This window comes from Neophocaena asiaeorientalis, unplaced genomic scaffold (genome assembly GCF_003031525.2).
Source record: "Neophocaena asiaeorientalis asiaeorientalis breed wild unplaced genomic scaffold, Neophocaena_asiaeorientalis_V1.1 scaffold220, whole genome shotgun sequence".
NCBI lineage: Eukaryota > Metazoa > Chordata > Mammalia > Artiodactyla > Phocoenidae > Neophocaena > Neophocaena asiaeorientalis.
In genome coordinates, this window is record NW_020174042.1 from 3354907 (window position 1) to 3372708 (window position 17802).

The following is a 17802-nucleotide window of genomic DNA, read 5'->3' on the forward strand; positions in this document are numbered from 1 at the left end:
AAAAAAAAAAAAAAAAAAAATATATCACCATGATAAGTCTGGTTACCGTCTGTCACCATACAAACTTATGACAACATTATTGACTATATTCCCCATGATGTACATTATATTCCCATAATTTATTTATTTTATAATTAGAAGTTTGTACTTCTTAATCTCCCTCACTTATTTCACTCATTCCCCCACCCGTCTCCCCTCTGGCGACCACTAGTTTATTCTCTGTATCTGTGAGTCTGTTTTTGTTTTGTTTTGCTTTTTAGGCTCTACAAATAAGTGAGATCAACTACTATTTGTCTCCCTCTGACTAATTTCACTTAGCATAATACCTTCTAGACCCATCCATATTGTTGCAAATGGCAAGATTTCATTTTTTAATATTTTTTTATATTTATACATAATCACATCTTCTTTATCCATTCATCTATTGATGGACACTTAGGTTGCTTTCATATCTTGGCTATTGTAAACAGTGCTGAAATGGACACTGGAGTGTATATATCTTTTCAAATTAGTGTTTTTGTTTTCTCTGGGTAAATACCCACAAGTGAAATTGCTGAATCATATGGCAGTCTCACTTTTAACTTTTTGAGGAACCTCTGTAGGGTTTTCCATAGTGGCTGCACCAATATACATTCCCACAACAGTGCACAAGGGTTCTTTTTTCTCCATTTTCTCACCGACACTTCGTATTTGCTGTCTTTTTGGTTACTGTTATTTTGACAGATGTGAGGTGATGCTTCATTCTGGTTTCAATTTGCATTTCCCTGATGATTAATGATGTTGAGCAGCTTTTCATGTGTCTGTTGGCCATCTGTATGTCTCCCTTGGAAAAATGTCTATTCAGGTCCTGTTTTAATCTGGTTGTTTGTTTTTCTGATGTTGAGTTGTATGAGTTCTTTGTATATCTTGGATATTATCCCCATATCTGATATATCTTTGCAACTTCTTCTCCAATTCAGTAGGCTGTCTTTTCATTTTGTTGAGAGTATACTTCACTGTGCAAAAGTTTTTTAGTTTAACAACCCCATTTGTTTATTTTTGTTTTTGTTTCCCTTGCCTGAGGAGACTTATCCAAAAGATATTATTAAGATTGATGCCAAAGTGCATACTGCCTGTTTTTTCTTCTAGGAGTTTTATGGTTTCAGGTCTTACATTTAAGTCTTTAATCCATTTTGAGTTTATTTTTGTGTATGGTATGAGAAAGTAGGACAGTTTGATTCTTTTGTGTAGCTGTCCAATTTTCTCATCACCATTTATTGAAGAGGCTGTCTTTTCCCCATTGTGTATCCTTGCCTCCTTTGTTATAGATTAATTGACCATCTAAGTGTGGGTTTATTTCTGGGATCTCTATTCTGTTCCATTGAACTTTGTGCCTGTTTCCATGCCAGTACCATACTGTTTTGATTATTATAGGTTTATAATATAGTTTGAAATCAGGGAGCATGACACCTCCAGCTTTGCTCTTTCTCAAGATTGTTTTGGCTATTCAGGGTCTTTTGATTCCATACAAATTTTAGAATTATTTGTTCTAGTTCGGTGTAAAATGTAATTGGTATTTTGATAGGGATTGCATTGAATCTGTAGATTGCCTTGGGCAGAATGATCATTTTAACAATGTTAATTCTTCCAATCCATGAGAACAGTATAACTTTCCGTTTGTTTGTGTTGTCTTCAATTTCTTTTATCAATGTCTTATAGTTTTCTGAGTACAGGTTTTTTACCTCCTTAGTTAGATTTATTCCTGGGTATTTTATTCCTTTTGATGCAATTGTAAATGGGGTTGTTTTCTTAATTTCTCTTTCTGATAGTTTGTTGTTAGTATATAGTAACACAACAGATTTCTGTAGGTTAATTTTGTATCCTTCAACTTTACGGAATTCATTTATTAGTTCTAATAGTTTTCTGGTGGTGAATTTGGGATTTTCTATGTACAGTAAGTCCCCTACATACGAACGAGTTCCATTCCAAGCATGTTCATAAGTCCAATTTGTTCATAAGTCCAACAAAGTTAGCCTAGGTTCCCAACCAGCACAATCGGCTATATAGTACTGTACTGCAATAGGTTTGTAATACTTTTCACACAAATGACACACAAAAAACAGACACAAAAAATAAATAAAATGGTTTTTTTCTTTGTTTGGGATTTTTTTGTGGTACGCGGGCCTCTCACCGTTGTGGCCTCTCCTGTTGCGGAGCACAGGCTCCGGACACGCAGGCTCAGCGGCCATGGCTCACGGGCCCAGCCACTCCACGGCATGTGGGATCTTCCCGGACCGGGGCACTAACCCACGTCCCCTGCATCGGCAGGCGGACTCCCAACCACTGCACCACCAGGGAAGCCCTGTTTGTGTTTTTGATATTGAGGTACATGAGCTGCTTGTATATTTTGGAGATTATTCCTTTGTCGGTTGCTTCATTTGCAAATATTTTCTTCCATTCTGAGGGTTGTCTTTTTGTCTTGTTTATGGTTTCCTTTGCTGTGCAAAAGCTTTGAAGTTTCATTAGCTCCCATTTGTTTATTTTTGTTTTTATTTTCATTTCTCTAGGGTCAAAAAGGATCTTGCTGTGAATTATGTCAAAGAGTGTTCTGCCTATGTTTTCCTCTATGAGTTTTATAGTGTCATGGATTCTGTTTGCTAGTATTTTGTTGAGGATTTTTGAATCTATGTTCATCAGTGACATTGGCCTGTAGTTTTCTTTCTTTGTGACATCCTTGTCTGGTTTTGGTATCAGGGTGATGCTGGCCTCATAGAATAAGTTCAGAAGCATTCCTTCCTCCTCAATTTCTTGGAATAGTTTGAGACGGATAAATGTTAAATGTTTGGTAGGATTCACTGGTGAAGCCATCTGGTCCTGGACTTCTATTTGTTGGGAGGTTTTTTTTAAATTACTGATTCCATTTCATTACTGGTAATTGGTCTGTTCATATTTTCTATTTCTTCCTGATTCAGTCTTGGAAAATTGTACATTTCTAGGAATTTTTCCATTTCTTCTAGGTTATCCATTTTGTTGGCATATAATTGTTCTTAGAAATCTCTTATGATCCTTTGTATTTCTGTGATGTCAGTTGTAACTTCTCTTCCTTTATTTCTGATTTTATTTATTTAGGCCCTTTCTCTTTTTTTCTTGATGAGTCTGGCTAAAGGTTTATCAATTATGTGTATCTTTTCAAAGAACCAGCTCTTAGTATCACTGATCTTTTTCATTGTCTTTCTAGTCTCTACTTCATTTACCTTTGCTCTGATCTTTATTATTTCTTTCCTTCTCCTAACTTTGGGTTTTGTTTGTTTTTCTTTTTCTAGTTCCTTTAGATGTAAGTTTAGATTGAGATTTTTCCTGTTTCCTGAGGCAGGTGAATATCACTATAAAATTCCCTCTTAGAACTGCTTTTCCTTTGTCCCACAGATTTTAGATCATTGTCTTTCCATTTTCATTTCTCTCATTTTTTAAATTTCCTTTTTAATTTCTTCACTGCCCCATTGGTTGTTTAGTGGAATATTGTTTAGCCTCCACGTGTTCGTGTTTTGTGTTTTTTGGTTTTTTTCAGTTTTTCTCCTGTAGTTGATTTCTAGTCTTACAGCACTGTGGTCAGAAAAGGTGTCTGATACGATTTCCATCTTCTTAAGCTTATTGAGACTTGTTTTGTGGCCTAGCATATGATCTATCCTTGAGAATGTTGCATGTGCACTTGAAAAAATGCGTATGCATTTGGATGGAATGTTCTATGTATATCTATTAAGTCTATTGGTCTCGAGTCTTGTTTAAGGCCAGTGTTTCCTTATTTTTTTTAAATTGGGGTATAGCTGTTTTACAATGTTGTGTCAGTTTCTGCTGTACAATGAAGTGAATCAGCCATATGCATACATATATCCCTTCCCTCTTGGACCTCCCTCCCACTCCCCCATCCCACCCTATCTAGGTCACCACAGAGCAGCAAGATGAGCTCCCTGTGCTATACAGCAGGTTCCCACTAGCTATCTGTTTTACACATGGTAGTGTATATACCATGCCAATCTCCCAGTTCATCCCACCCCACTCCCCACCATGTCCACACATTTGTTCTCTACATCTGCATCTCTACTCCTGCCCTGCAAATAGGTGCATCTGTACCATTTTTCTAGATTCCACATATATGCATTAATATATGATATTTGTTTTCCTCTTTCTGATTTACTTCACTCTGTATGACACTCTATGCCCATCCACATCTCTACAAATGACCCAATTTTGTTCCTTTTTATGGCTCACTAATATTCCATTGTATATATGTGCCACATTTTCTTTATCCATTTGTCTGTCAATGAACATTTAAGCTGCTTCCATGTCCTTGCTATTGTAAATAGTCCTGCAATGAACACTGGGATGCATGTGTCTTTTTGAATTATGGTTTTCTCAGGGTATATGCCCAGTAGTGGGATTGCTGGATTATATAGTAGTTCTAGTTTTAGTTTTTTAAGGAACCTCCATACTGTTTTCCATAGTGGTTGTATCAATTTACATGCCCATCAGCAGTGCAAGAGGATTCCCTTTTCTCCACACCCTCTCCAGCATTTATTGTTTGTAGATTTTTTGATGATGGCCATTCTGACCAGTGTGAGGTGATACCTCAGTGTAGCCAGTGTTTCCTTATTGATTTTCTGTCTGGATGATCTGTCCATTGATGTAAGTGGGGTTTTAAAGTCCTCTACTATCATTGTGTTACTGTCCATTTCTCTCTTTATGTCTGTTAATATTTGCTTTATGTATTTAGGTGCTCCTCTGTTGGGTACATATATATTTACCATTCTTATATTGTCTTCTTGGATTGATCCCTTGATCATTATGTAACATCTGTCTTTGTCTCTTCTTACAGTCTTTGTTTTAAAGTCGATTTTGTCTGATATAAGTCTTGCTACTCCAGCTTTCTTTTCATTTTCATGGAGTACTTGTTTCCACACCCTTACTTTCAGTCTGTGTGTGTGTCTTTAGATCTAACATGAGTCTCTTGTAGACAGCATATATATTGGTCTTATTTTTGTATCCATTCAGCCACACTGTGTCCTTTGATTGGAGCATTTAGTCCACTTACATTTAAAGTAATTATTGATAGGTATGTACTTATTACCATTTTGTTAATTGTTTGGGGGCTGTCTTTGTAGTTATTTTTTGTTCCTTTCTTCTTTTGCTCTTTTGTGATTTGTTGACTGTATCCAGGGTCCCCAACCCACGGGACATGGACTGGTACCAGTCCACAGCTTGTTAGGAACTGGGCCACACAGCAGGAGGTGAGTGGTGAGCAAACGAGCAGAGCTTCATCTGCCGCTCCCCATTGCTCGCATAACCACATGAACCATCCCCACGTCCCCGTCAGTGGAAAAATTGTCTTCCATGAAACTGGTCCCTGGTGTCAAAAAGGTTGGGGACTGCTGGACTATATTTAGTGTGATATTTGGATTCCTTTCTCTTTTTTGCATATGTATCTGGTAAAGATTTTTGGTTTGTGGTTACCATGAGGATACACACACGCACAATTTTTTAAAGTTGCTACACTCCAAAGTTTGAATGCATTCTAACAACCCTGCATTTTTACTCCTCCCTCCATGTTTACTGTTTTTGACATCATATTTTACATCTTTTTGTTTTGTGTATCCCTTAACTACTTATTGTGGATATAGATGATTTTACTACTTTTGTCTTTTAACCTTCCTACTGGCTTTAAAAGCGATTGATCTACTACCTATACTACATGTTTGTCTTTACTTATGAGATTTCTCCTTTCATATTTCTAGTTGTGGTCTTATCTCCTTAGAAAAGTCCCTTTAACATTTCTCATAATGCCAGTTTAGTGTTGCTGAACTCTTAGCTTTTGCCTGTCTGTAAAACTCTTTGTCTCCTCTTCAAATCTGAATAAGAACCTTGCTGGGTAGACCATTCTTGGCTGTAGGTTTTTTTCTTTCAGCACTTTGAATATATCATGCCACTCCCTTTTGGCCTGCAAAATTTCTGCCAAAAAGTCAGCTCATAGTCTTATGCGAGTTCCCTTGTACACAACTAGTTGCTTTTCTCTTGCTGCTTTTAAGATTCTCTTTTTATAATTAAAATGGCAAAAGTTAATGTGTATTGGTGTGGAATTCTTGGGGTTTCTTTTGGGGGGCTCTTCGTGATTCCTGGACCGAAATGTCTTTTTTCTTTCCCACATTAGGGAAATTTTCAGCTATTTTTTCTTCAAATAAATTTTCTGACCCTTTCTCTCTTATCCATCTGGGACCCCTAAAATACAAATATTAATATGCTTGATGCTGTCCCAGAGATCTCTTAAACTATCCTCATTTTTTAAAATTCTTTTTCTTTTTTTTTTTTCTGTTCAGCTTGGGTGATTTCCACTACTTTATCTTCCAGCTCACTGATCTGTTCCCCTGTATCATCTAATCTACTGTCAATTCCTTCTAGTTTATTTTTTTAAGTTATTGTGTTCTTTAGCTTTTTTGTGGTTCTTTATATTTTCTAACTCTGCTAAATTTCTCACTGTGTTTATATTTTCTTCTCTCAAGTTTGTTGAGCATCTTTATGATCATCTTTGTGATCATTAACTTGAACTCTTTTTCAGGTAGATTGCTTATCTCTACTTCGCTTAGTTCTTCTTCTGGGGTTTTGTCTTATCCCTTCATTTGGAACATATTCCTCTGTCTCCATTTTGCCTAAGGTTGGTTACATTTCTCACCATTCTATCAGTGTCCTTGTGATAGAATGAGTTCTCCAAAATGGCTGCTGCCAGTGTCTATGTCCCTAGCAGGAGTCCCAATTGCCTCCTGCCTCTCCAGGAGGCTCTCCAAGATCACCAAGGGGGTCTGACCCAGGATCCTTTCAAATGACTGCCTCTTCACTGGGACTTGGAGTGTATGAGATTTTGTGTGCACCCTTTAAGAAAAGAATCTGTTTCCTACATCCCTCTGGCTCTCCCATATGCAAGCCCTGCTTGCCTTCAAAGACAGATGTTCTGGGGGCCCATCTTCCTGGTGCAGGACCCCCAGGCTGGGCAGCCTGATGTGGGCCTCAGGGTCCTCACTTCATGGAGAAAACCTCTGCAATTGTGACTATCCTCCTGTCTCCTGTTTGTGGGTCACCTTCCAGGTGTGTGACCATACTGTGTCTCCACCCCTCCTACCTGTCATGTTATGGTTCTTTCTTTGTATCTTTAGTTGTGGAAGATCTTTTCTCCTAGTCTTCAGGTTGTTTTCATAGATAGCTGCCCTGTAAACAGTTGTAATTTTGGTATGCCCATGGAGGAAGGTGAGCTCAGGGTCTTCCTACTCTGCCATATTCCCAGAAGTTCTTCCTTATGTTTGCCTTTTGACCTGAACAAGATAACCAGTTCATGAGTTTGCTCCTTCCCACCACTAAAATTATAACATCTCAATTGGCTAAGTGACATCCAGATTGCAACCTGTCTTTATCAGGCATCCCATTCCTTCCCAGGAGAGGACATCAGGTGTAGATAGAGTCAATGATGAGCAATAATTTTAGTTAAACACCAAGTTCTGCTTTCTTCTGAAAGAATATGACAATTTCCCCAAATCTGTCAGTGTTAATACCTTGGACCACAACTGAACCACTACACAATATATCCAATTTTCAAGCTGTTATGATAGTGCTGTGTTCCTTGTAACTTGAGTACCCAAAGTCTTTTCCTGGAAAGCCAAGTTACTTGTCCATACCCCTCCCAAAACAGACATCCAAGTACTCTTAATATTTAATACCCCTGAGACTCAAAAGTAAAAGAGGACTCATTAAGCAAATTCATGACCAGTGACTTGAGGCAGCAATACAGACCTCCTCTTTAGTGCAGGGTTGCCCTAGATCTCAGATACCACTCTCATTCCTAGTTTCAAGCATCTATGAAGCAATTTCCCCAGGAAGTAGCCTTTCAAAGCAGGAGCAGCTGGTGGGACATAATGCTGTCTAGCTTCCTGGCACCATCCCCAGAGTGAAACTTCAAATCACTGGGCCTGTTTTTTTCCATTCCATGTCCTCCCCAAAGCTGCTTCCAGAAAAAGCAAATTGCTCTAACATAGGCAAGGTCTTCTCCCATTATTAACAAGACTCACCGATAGGCTCACTTGTTCTTTCTGGCTGCCAACATAAAAACCTCAGGGCTGTAATTGTATTTGAAGGGAGGAGGCATTAGTGTTCAGCATGTCCTTGCATCCATGATTTCCCAGGTCATACTATCAGAAAGGACGTCGGGCAGTCACATGGCACAGAACGCCCTAAAACAAGGGTGCTTACAGAGATTGCCCCAGGGGTGTGGATTTCCAAACTAAATTTGTTGTCTTTGGGTATGAGTCAGAATAGCCCTTAAGTTAGAAAAGTCAATGACAGTCATGTAAGTGGGTTAAACAGATGCTTAGAGGTAGGGAAGTTAAAAATCAAAAGCATTGGGTTCAATCTCCCTGAAGTCTATAAACCAAGTCCTGGTATAATTCCTCCACTGGCTGGCTAGGGTTGGGGTACTTCCTCAGTTCTAAGGCACTGGGGGTGACTTCCCTAGCTTGGTTTGGGAAAGAGGGAAATGTGGAAGAATAACAAGGGAAACCAAGGCAGTGGACATCTCAAACCGTAGCCATAGAAAGTAGAATTATGAAACCCAACTAATTATTTCAAAACTTCATCTTTCCAAAGGGAAGTTACCCTAGCACCTGAGCAGAAGTTGTAGAAAGATTATGCTACATTTAAGAAAAAATATCTGGACAAGCCAAGTAAGATCTTTTTCTTCTGGAATTATTTCTTCCAAGTCTTCTAAACTTGTAGGCCCAGCTTCTCTCCCAATAAAATGAGGAGGATACTACCCACCTTTTCCCTAATCTTAGGCAACTAAGATTATATGAGTTCTTCAGAAGATAAATGTGGTGGAAATTCAAGAGGACTTTTATTGACCAGTATTCAATCTGTCCCATCCTACATCAAATTTTTAAAATAATGGAAATTCTGGGCCCTTGCTATTAAAATAGCAAAAGATAGTCATCATTTACTGACTCAGTCCTCACCACTCTCACAGCATATGGGGCATGAGACATCTTGTCAAACATATGGTATTCCAAATGTAACAGTGTTAAATATTTAATATTCCACAATGGTGTACCATAAATCAAATTGTGAAGAGTTGTAGGCAAACCACCAACTCCCACAGCAGAGGTAAGTTCCACTTCAGGCTTTCTAACTAACTTGACTTTTTTTCTTGATTAGCTTTCTATCCAAATAATTCATTGTTTTATTTTCCATTGAGAAAAAGTACACGAGCTGGTAAAACAAAACAAAACAAAAACAAAAAACAAACCAATGCTTGTCAATTAATCTCTGCTTAAAACTCTCATGTCAGCATATTGTTGTGTCTTTGAGACCTTTTTTTAAATCGGGTTCAGGTTTTTTTGGGTTTTCCACAGAAAAACCCAAATGAACTTTTTGGCCAACCCAATAATTATCCAACGTTCACTTCCTCCCTCTTCTCTCCCCAAAGATCATAATAATGGCCTTTAAAAGAAGTTATTGTGAACATTTCTAGGTTTTAGACTTGCCAATCATGGCTGTATTACCTCCTGTAACTGTCTCACCTAGACCTAGCTAATACATAGTAAAAGTAATAATAACAATTAATAATAAAAATAACACATGACATGTACTCCATGTATACCATTGTTAAGCATTTACATAGCTTATCTCTAATTCCCATAACAACCTTACATGTGGGTACTGTTATCAATATTAACAATCAGGACAAAGACTCAGAGAAGCTCAATAACTTGGTCAAGATCACATAGCTTTCTAACCAGCAGAGATGGGATTTAATTTGCATCCTTCTGAGTACAAAGTCCAAGCATCGTTATGAGTACAAAGTCCAAGCATCTTTATGAGTACAAAGTCTAAGCCTCTTTCTGAGTACAAAGTCCATACAGTTTTGTACAGCAACTACTTTGCAATCCATGTGGAAGTTACACTCACACTGTAGCTTCAAAATCAAAAGGCTATAACGGCTATTTTGCAGGGGAAAACAGAACTATTCAGGCAGCCCTCTAAGCAATTTAGGGAATACATCAGAGAAGATGGTTTTGTTTTGGAGCGGCCCTTATTTTTTGCACTAATCTACTACCTGAGTCTGGACACTAAAAATTAAGGTAAACCAAGTCAAAATATAAAGAACAATGAAGCATATCAACCCAGAGGCTTCAGTTAAAAAAATAATTTTAGACATATAGAAAAGTTGCAAAAATAGCATAACTCATCTACCTTAGTATTAGCATCTTATATAGCCATGAGCAATTATCAAAATTAAGAAACTAATATTAACCCAATACTATTAACTAAACTACAGACTTAATCTGGAATTCACCAGTTTTCCCAACTACTACACTTTTCTCTGTTAAAGCACCCAATCCAGGATTCCATATTACCTTAGTTGATGCATCTCTCTAATCTGTGAGAGTTCCCCAATCTTTTCTTGTCCTTCATGACCTGAACAGCTTTGAAGAGTACTGGTAAGTTGTTTTGGAGAATGTCTCTCCCTTTAGTTTCTCTGATGTTCCCTCCAGACTTGAATGGGGTTATACATTGTTGCGAAGGATACCACAGAGACAGAGTGCCCTTCTCAGTGCATGGTATGGGGGAGTCCATGACATTGGTATTTCTTTCTATTGCTGATATTAACCCTGATTGCTTGGTTAAAGTGGTGTCTGCCAAGTCTTTCCACTATAAAATTATTCTTTTTCCCCTTGTTTCAATAATTTAAAAACACCAGGCTTGGGCTTCCCTTGTGGCGCAGTGGTTAAGAACCCACCTGCCAATGCAGGGGACATGGGTTCGAGCCATGGTCCGGGAAGATCCCAAATGCTGCGGAGCAACTAAGCCCATGTGCCACAACTACTGAAGCCCGTGTGCCACAACTACTGAAGCCCATGTGCCTAGAGCCTGTGCTCTGCAACAAGAGAAGCCACTGAAACGAGAAGCCCGCACACCACAACAAAGAGTAGCCCCTGCTCCCCGCAACCAGAGAAAGCCCGCACGCAGCAACAAAGACCCAATGCAGCCAAAAATAAAACAAACAAACAAACAAAAAACATTAAAAAAAAAAATTCCAGGCTCGGGGCAGGAGGGAAGAGGATTCCCTGAGACTGTGCAAATATCCTGCTTCTCCTCAAACTGTTGCCCATTAATTTTAGCATTCATTGATCGATCTTGCCCACAACAATTATTATTTTGGCGCTCTAATGGTAGATTTCTATTTCTCTCATTCCCCCTACAATAATTAATTGGAATTCTTCTGTAAGGAAGAGCTGCCTCTTCTCCCCCTTTTATTTATTTATGCAGTTATTTATTTATATCAGTATAGTCTCATTGATATTTATTTCATTCTATGGATTATAATCCAATGCTATTGTTATTTTTAAAAATTAATTAATTAATTTTGGCTGCATTGGGTCTTTGTGTAGAGAAAGCTGTGCGTGGGCTTTCTCTATTCGCAACGAGCGGAGGCTACTCTTCGTTGCAGTGCGTGGGCTTCTCGTTGCAGTGGCTTCTCTTGTTGCAGAGCACAGGCTCTAGGCACACAGGCTTCAGTAGTTGTGGCACATGGGCTCAATAGTTGTGGCTCACAGGCTCTAGAGCGCAGGCTTAGTAGTTGTGGGGCATGGGCTTAGTTGCTCCGTGGCATTTGGGAATTTCCCAGACCAGGGCTAGAACCCATGTCCCCTGAATTGGCAGGAGGATTCTTATCCACTATGCCACCAGGGAAGCCCCCTGTCACTTGTTTTTGAACTCCAATTGTTCCAGTTTTGGTCATTGGCAGTTCTTTCACATTGGCTCTGTGCCTTTCCTAGTGCCCTACATTTTGTTTTTTGAGTAATTTTTTACTTCCTGGTGCCACAAGATGCTCCAAGCTCACCCTGTGATTTCACTACCCCAGCCCAAGAATCAGCCTTTTCTGCAAGGAGCCCTTCTTCCTTTTATTAGAGCATGGTATTTGAAACCAAGATCTGAAGGCTAGGTGTACTTATTACTACAGTGGTGTCATTGCCTCTAAGTCATCTCAGCAGGTGGGACTTGGAAATATATGTAAACTTACTAACCCCCCACCCTAATACACACACACTCACACACACACACCCCTTATATTTATTTCTGTATTTATCTATGTATATTAAAAAACATGGGTTCATATTGATATCCCTGATTCTAATTCTAAAGACTTTGCTTAATATTTTATCCAGTATCTCCCCAACGAGAGGGTCAAGAGGAATGAAAAAGGCTTATGCATTTAAATGGTGTCCAGCTATTGTGTAGACTAAGGGTCAGCAAACTATGGCCGACTGCCTATTTTTGTGAAATACTTTCAAGTTTTGTTTTTTGTTTGTTTGTTTGTTTGTTTTGCGGTACGCGGGCCTCTCACTGTTGTGGCCTCTCCCATTGCAGAGCACAGGCTCTGGACGCCCAGGCTCAGCGGCCATGGCTCACGGGCCTAGCTGCCCCGCGGCATGTGGGATCTTCCCGGACTGGCGCATGAACCCGTGTCCCCTGCATCGGCAGGCGGACTCTCAACCACTGTGCCACCAGGGAAGCCCTGGAAAAAAGTTGTATTGGAACACAGACACATCCATTAATTTAGGTATTGTCTATGGCCACTTTCCACTAGAAATTAATAATTGAGTAATTACAACAGAAGTTTTTTGAGTTGTAAAGCTGCAAATATTTTCTATCTAGCCCTTTACGGAAAGGGTTTACAGATCCCTAGTCTAGGCTATGTTTCAAATTTTCATCTGAGAGATGAAATGGAAAGAGTATGGGTTCAGATTCCATCCTTCCTCTTATAATTACTAGCCATAGGCAAGCCACTGACCCTCTCTGTGCCTCAGTTTCCCCTTCCTTGAAGTGTTTTGGGGAACACTAAAGATCATATGATAAAATCCCTGGCATATAATAAATGCTCAACTAATGGTAGCCAGAGTTACTTCTGCAGGTGGCTTTTTAGAATTTTGCACAAAAATAATCTATTTTCAGTCGTGCTTAGATGACTACTATAGTTCATAGAGCCTGTTTGGCCATGGGGACTCTGAACCATAATTCTAAATTCAAATACTCACTGCATCACTTACTACCTGTGGGACCTTGGGCAAGTAACAATGTTTTTGAGCCTGTTTCTCCCTCCATACAAGGGTAATATATTCATAGGCCATAAGAAATTATGTCTATAAACATCTTTATGCCATGGTCCCCCAAACCGGTCAGGAGACAAAGCTGGGATGAATGCATCAAAATTAGAATCAAGATGTCTTAAAATACATCTTCCTGACCCCTAGCCCCGGGAATTCTGATTCAGGAGGTCTAGAATAAGGTCCACACTAAGCATTTTTAGCAAATACCTAAACTGACTTAGTTGCAGGGCCAGGTCTGGGAATCACTGTTACTCAGTAGTAAACACCACGCAAATTCCCTCCGTGATCTCATGTCAGCTCTACATCCTCATAGTGTCCTGCTACCTTCCTCTCATTCAGATAAATGCTTGGCCCATTCAAGGCTTCCTCAAGTGCTACAGGAAACCCAAATCTCCTTCTTCTGAGCCACTGCATTATATCCCTTTATAGAGGATTAGGTCCTACTGAGAGGTCAATAAGATTCTCCATGTTTCAGAAGATTAATCTATTCCTTCAACATCCTCCTCCTTTACAAAAATACACTCTGTGAGTCTCTCCCTCATTGTATTAGTCAGTAAATACAAAACCAAGAACCAGGTGGGGTTGTGAGGAGGGGAAAAAGGGACAGCAAGATGACCAGAGACACTGGTAAGGAGGAGAGCAAATTAAAGAAGGCAGTCATCCCCAGCTAACCCCTTCACACTTTGCCCTGCTTGTCAGTAGGGCAGGGTAAGAAACACAGGCTGGAGCAGGTACAGGGCCTTTTAACCCATAGCTGGGACCCACTGTAGGGTTGAGGAATGAGAAACCCTAAGTGGTAGGAGCTGGGATGGAGATTCCTGGGGTGTTTTGATGTGAGGGACACACATCACTGAGTTCAGCACATGCCATACCCGAACACTCTTAGGCTGGTACACTGGCTCAAAAGCCAAGACTCCGCTGCTCCCTCTTATGCAATAACAGAGACCAGGAAGGATAGGTGTGTCCAGGAGCAGGAATACAATGGAGGCTGTCAAATTTAGTGGCGCCCAAGGAGCAGCTTGCAAACTATCTTAACCCATCATCTGCCAAAGCTTTTTTAAAAAATGACATAAAATTAACATAAAATTAACCATTTTAGGGCTTCCCTGGTGGCGCAGTGGTTGAGAATCTGCCTGCCAATGCAGGGGACATGGGTTCGAGCCCTGGTCTGGGAAGATCCCATATGCCGTGGAGCAACTCGGTCCGTGAGCCACAACTACTGAGCCTGCGCAGCTGAAGCTTGTGCTCCGCAACATGAGAGGCCGCGACAATGAGAGGCCCGCGTGCCGCGATGAAGAGTGGTCCCTGCTCGACGCAACTATAGAAAGCCCTCACACAGAAACGAAGACCCAACACAGCCTAAATAAATAAATACATTTATATAAAAAAAAATTAACCATTTTAAAGTGTACACTTCAGTGGCATTTAGTACACTCACAATGTTGTATATCTATCACCTCTATCATTTCAAACATTTTCATCATCCCCAAAAGAAAACCTCATGCCATTAAAACAGTCACCCGCTTGTTCCTCTGTCTACCAATAACTTTTTATAGTGAGGGGTGGATTTTCTCTGTAATGAGATTTTATGTAGCCACTGTTTGAGAAGCTTTGGCAAACTCTGGGTTCAAAGGGCACAAGAACATTCTCTCTTCAACCAGGTGGGAGCAGCTTTCTGGAAAGCCCTAATGTTAAGTTTCCCTTCCCCCTGTGTCATTCAGTCCAGTGGGAACAGTGCCAGATTCTTATACGCAACTACACACACACACACACACACACACACACACACACACACACACGTGTGTGCGCAAACACATACCCAGGCTGGTAAGTTTCATGTGGTCAATAACCATGAGAACAAGTGCACCACAACTGCTCTGAGAAGAACCTATTCAGCACCCCAAAGCCTGAGTGACCCCCCCAAAATGGGTCCCGATAGTGGTCAGCTCTTACCCGCTGCTTCTCTGGGTCCACAAAACGAATGCCGAAGTAGTCCTTCTCCAGCAAGCTGTAGTAGTTGCAGATGTGGTCAATAAGAAACTGCCCTTTGGTCTCCCTCTGCAAAAGAAGCACATTTATGTTTCAGCCAGAGTTTGCCTTGTACATTGATGTCTAAAATGTGCCTCATTCACTCGCATACATCTGTGCTAAGAGAGATGAATTCACTCACCCTGCTCTCTGGAGCAGGAGCTTCCAAACTCTTAACTGCAATCCACAGTGAGAAATTCATTTTATACTGTAAGCCATTACACACACACACACACACACACACACACACACACACACACGCACACACAAAACCAAAGGAACACCAAAAAGGGGAACCAAAAGGATACCGAACAATACCCTGCCTAGGTGCAACACACTCTATGTTCTATTTTATCCTAGCGTATGCCATTTAATTTTTCTAACGCTATTTATGATTCAGAACACTGATTTCACAACTCAATACCTAGTAGAGATCCACAGTTTGTAAAACCACACACAATTCCAAATACAATGCACCTGGCTGCTTGCTTTAACTGCTCATTCGGTCCTCACAACAATCCTGCAAGGAAGGTGCCATTTTATATCTGAAGAGAGGCTCAGTGGCTTACCCAAAGTCACACAACATGTATGGAGCAAAGTAGGATTTGACCCAGGTCACCAGGCTATAGAATCCAGGCTCCATGCCACTTTGCCTCTCTGGAACATTGGTTAATGTATTGTGACTCTGCTAGAACACAGGGTCTGGATGGTATGGAAATGCAATGAATGTATCAGATAGAACACCCCAACTCCCACCAGGAAAGGTGGAAAACTTGCTGCCTCAGGCCTCACAGCCTCCACATCACACCCATAAATCAACACAGAAAGGCACTGAGGTAGACTGGGGTGGGGAGTCCAGGACTGGGATTCAGAGACAGGTCTGGGTGACCTTGAGCAAACTCCCCAGCTGTTTCCACATCGGTAAAATGAGTTGGTTGGACTAGATTTCTCAGTTGGCTAGATTATTTTTCCTTCTAAAACTCTATGAGTAAGAGAAGTATTAGCCAAATCTGATTAAGATAAATACCATTACAACAAAACTCCCTAAGAGCAAAGACCCTTCCAAGCCCTCATCAGGACATTTGATAACTTTCTGCTTCAATCAAAGTTGCTGACAGACCCATGGAATGTTTTAGGGATGGAATGTGACCTACAAAAATAAATGAAGAAATCAGAGACATTAAGTGAAGCCACTCTTCCAATCCACTAAAAATAATTTTGGAAGATCAGTTTGGTCTATGCTACCTGATTATCTTTTCTTTAGAAACCACTACCACCAGCTTGGGGAGTTGACGCTGGCCTGGGATGCACCGCACTGAACAAAGGACTGGGGCTTATAAGCACATACTGTGATATGAAGCCTCCATTTTCCTGAAATCACTTTTGAGTATAATTTTGGATGAGCTTCGAACCTTTACTTTCTTTATAAAAGAACCCATTTGATGTAGCTCACAGGGAACAAAACATCAAAATGGAATTTGTTTTTAGATTTCTGTAATTGTTTTTAACCCAGAAGGCTCAAACGACAAGCTATATCTGATGACAGCTAAATTCAATGCCCAGAATATAATCAATGGATATAGTTCCTTTCATAGATTTATTCTGCAACCCATCCATCTGAGAGGCTGCTGCAGGATCAAATCACTGAACATAACACGTGAGTTCATCATTTTATGACTGGATTGCCAAGCTCTCCAAAGCAGAATTTACTATGGTGGACTACCCCCAACATATGCGAGACACACAAGACATGTGGTTTAAGGCAATGCCTTGTAATGACGTGGGACCTTGATTGTGTATGACAGCTACTGTGCCCTGAAGAAGATGTAGTACTCCGATGCACAACAAAGATTATTTTTTTTTAGTGATTAAACACAGCAACCAATATATACTCTACAGCAATATCTCAGACTACCTAAGATCCTTGAGAGAAGGAAATACCACAGCAGACAATGTAATGACTGGATAATACAACTGCGTCTGAAACAGGGGTCAATGCCTTCCGCAAAAGCAGGTGAGGCCAGTTCCCATGGGTCCAGGCCACCAGGTGGGTTCCAGGTCTCTGCTCCTCAGAGCACCACCCTCAGTCCAGCAATACTGTAGCAAATTCAGCATCACCCGGGAGGGAGCTTGTTGGAAACACAGAATTTCAGGCACTGTCCCAGACCAACCTAACCTAACCTGCATTTCCCTCAGTTATTCATATGCTCATGCACGTTTGAGAAGCACTGGTCTAGAGGAATTTTCCCAACATGGGAAAAGTGCAAGAATTGTACCTGTCTCCAGAGCCCACTAGGAAAAATGCCCATTTTCCCATGAGAATTGTCCATTCCTCAACTCAGAAAAATCAAAGGTTTTTCCAGTCTAGAGAACACAAACTGCCCCTGAATCTGCAGGCTGCCAGCCAACCTCATCATCTCGAGATGCTCTATGTCGCTGCTTCATGCCAAGGAAGCCAGTTTACAGCCTCACGTTCTGCTCTGTTCCACTCCTGCCTGGAGAGCTGGACAATGTTCTTAAGTCATGTAAGTACCTATCATTATCATTTCTGTGCATTCAGCCCAGCTCTTGCACTAAACAAAAGGCCACCCAGGCC

General features: G+C 40.5%; 1 protein-coding gene across 1 annotated transcript in view; it reads right to left on the reverse strand.

Moving 5' to 3' along the window:
* Positions 1-17802, reverse strand: part of FRMD3 (FERM domain containing 3) — a 294060-nt gene that overhangs the window by 132655 nt on the left and 143603 nt on the right. Inside the window, exon 2 of the mRNA XM_024753892.1 lies at positions 15132-15236. Within this exon, the coding sequence (XP_024609660.1) occupies positions 15132-15236 (105 nt within the window). The remainder of the gene's footprint in view (positions 1-15131; positions 15237-17802) is intronic.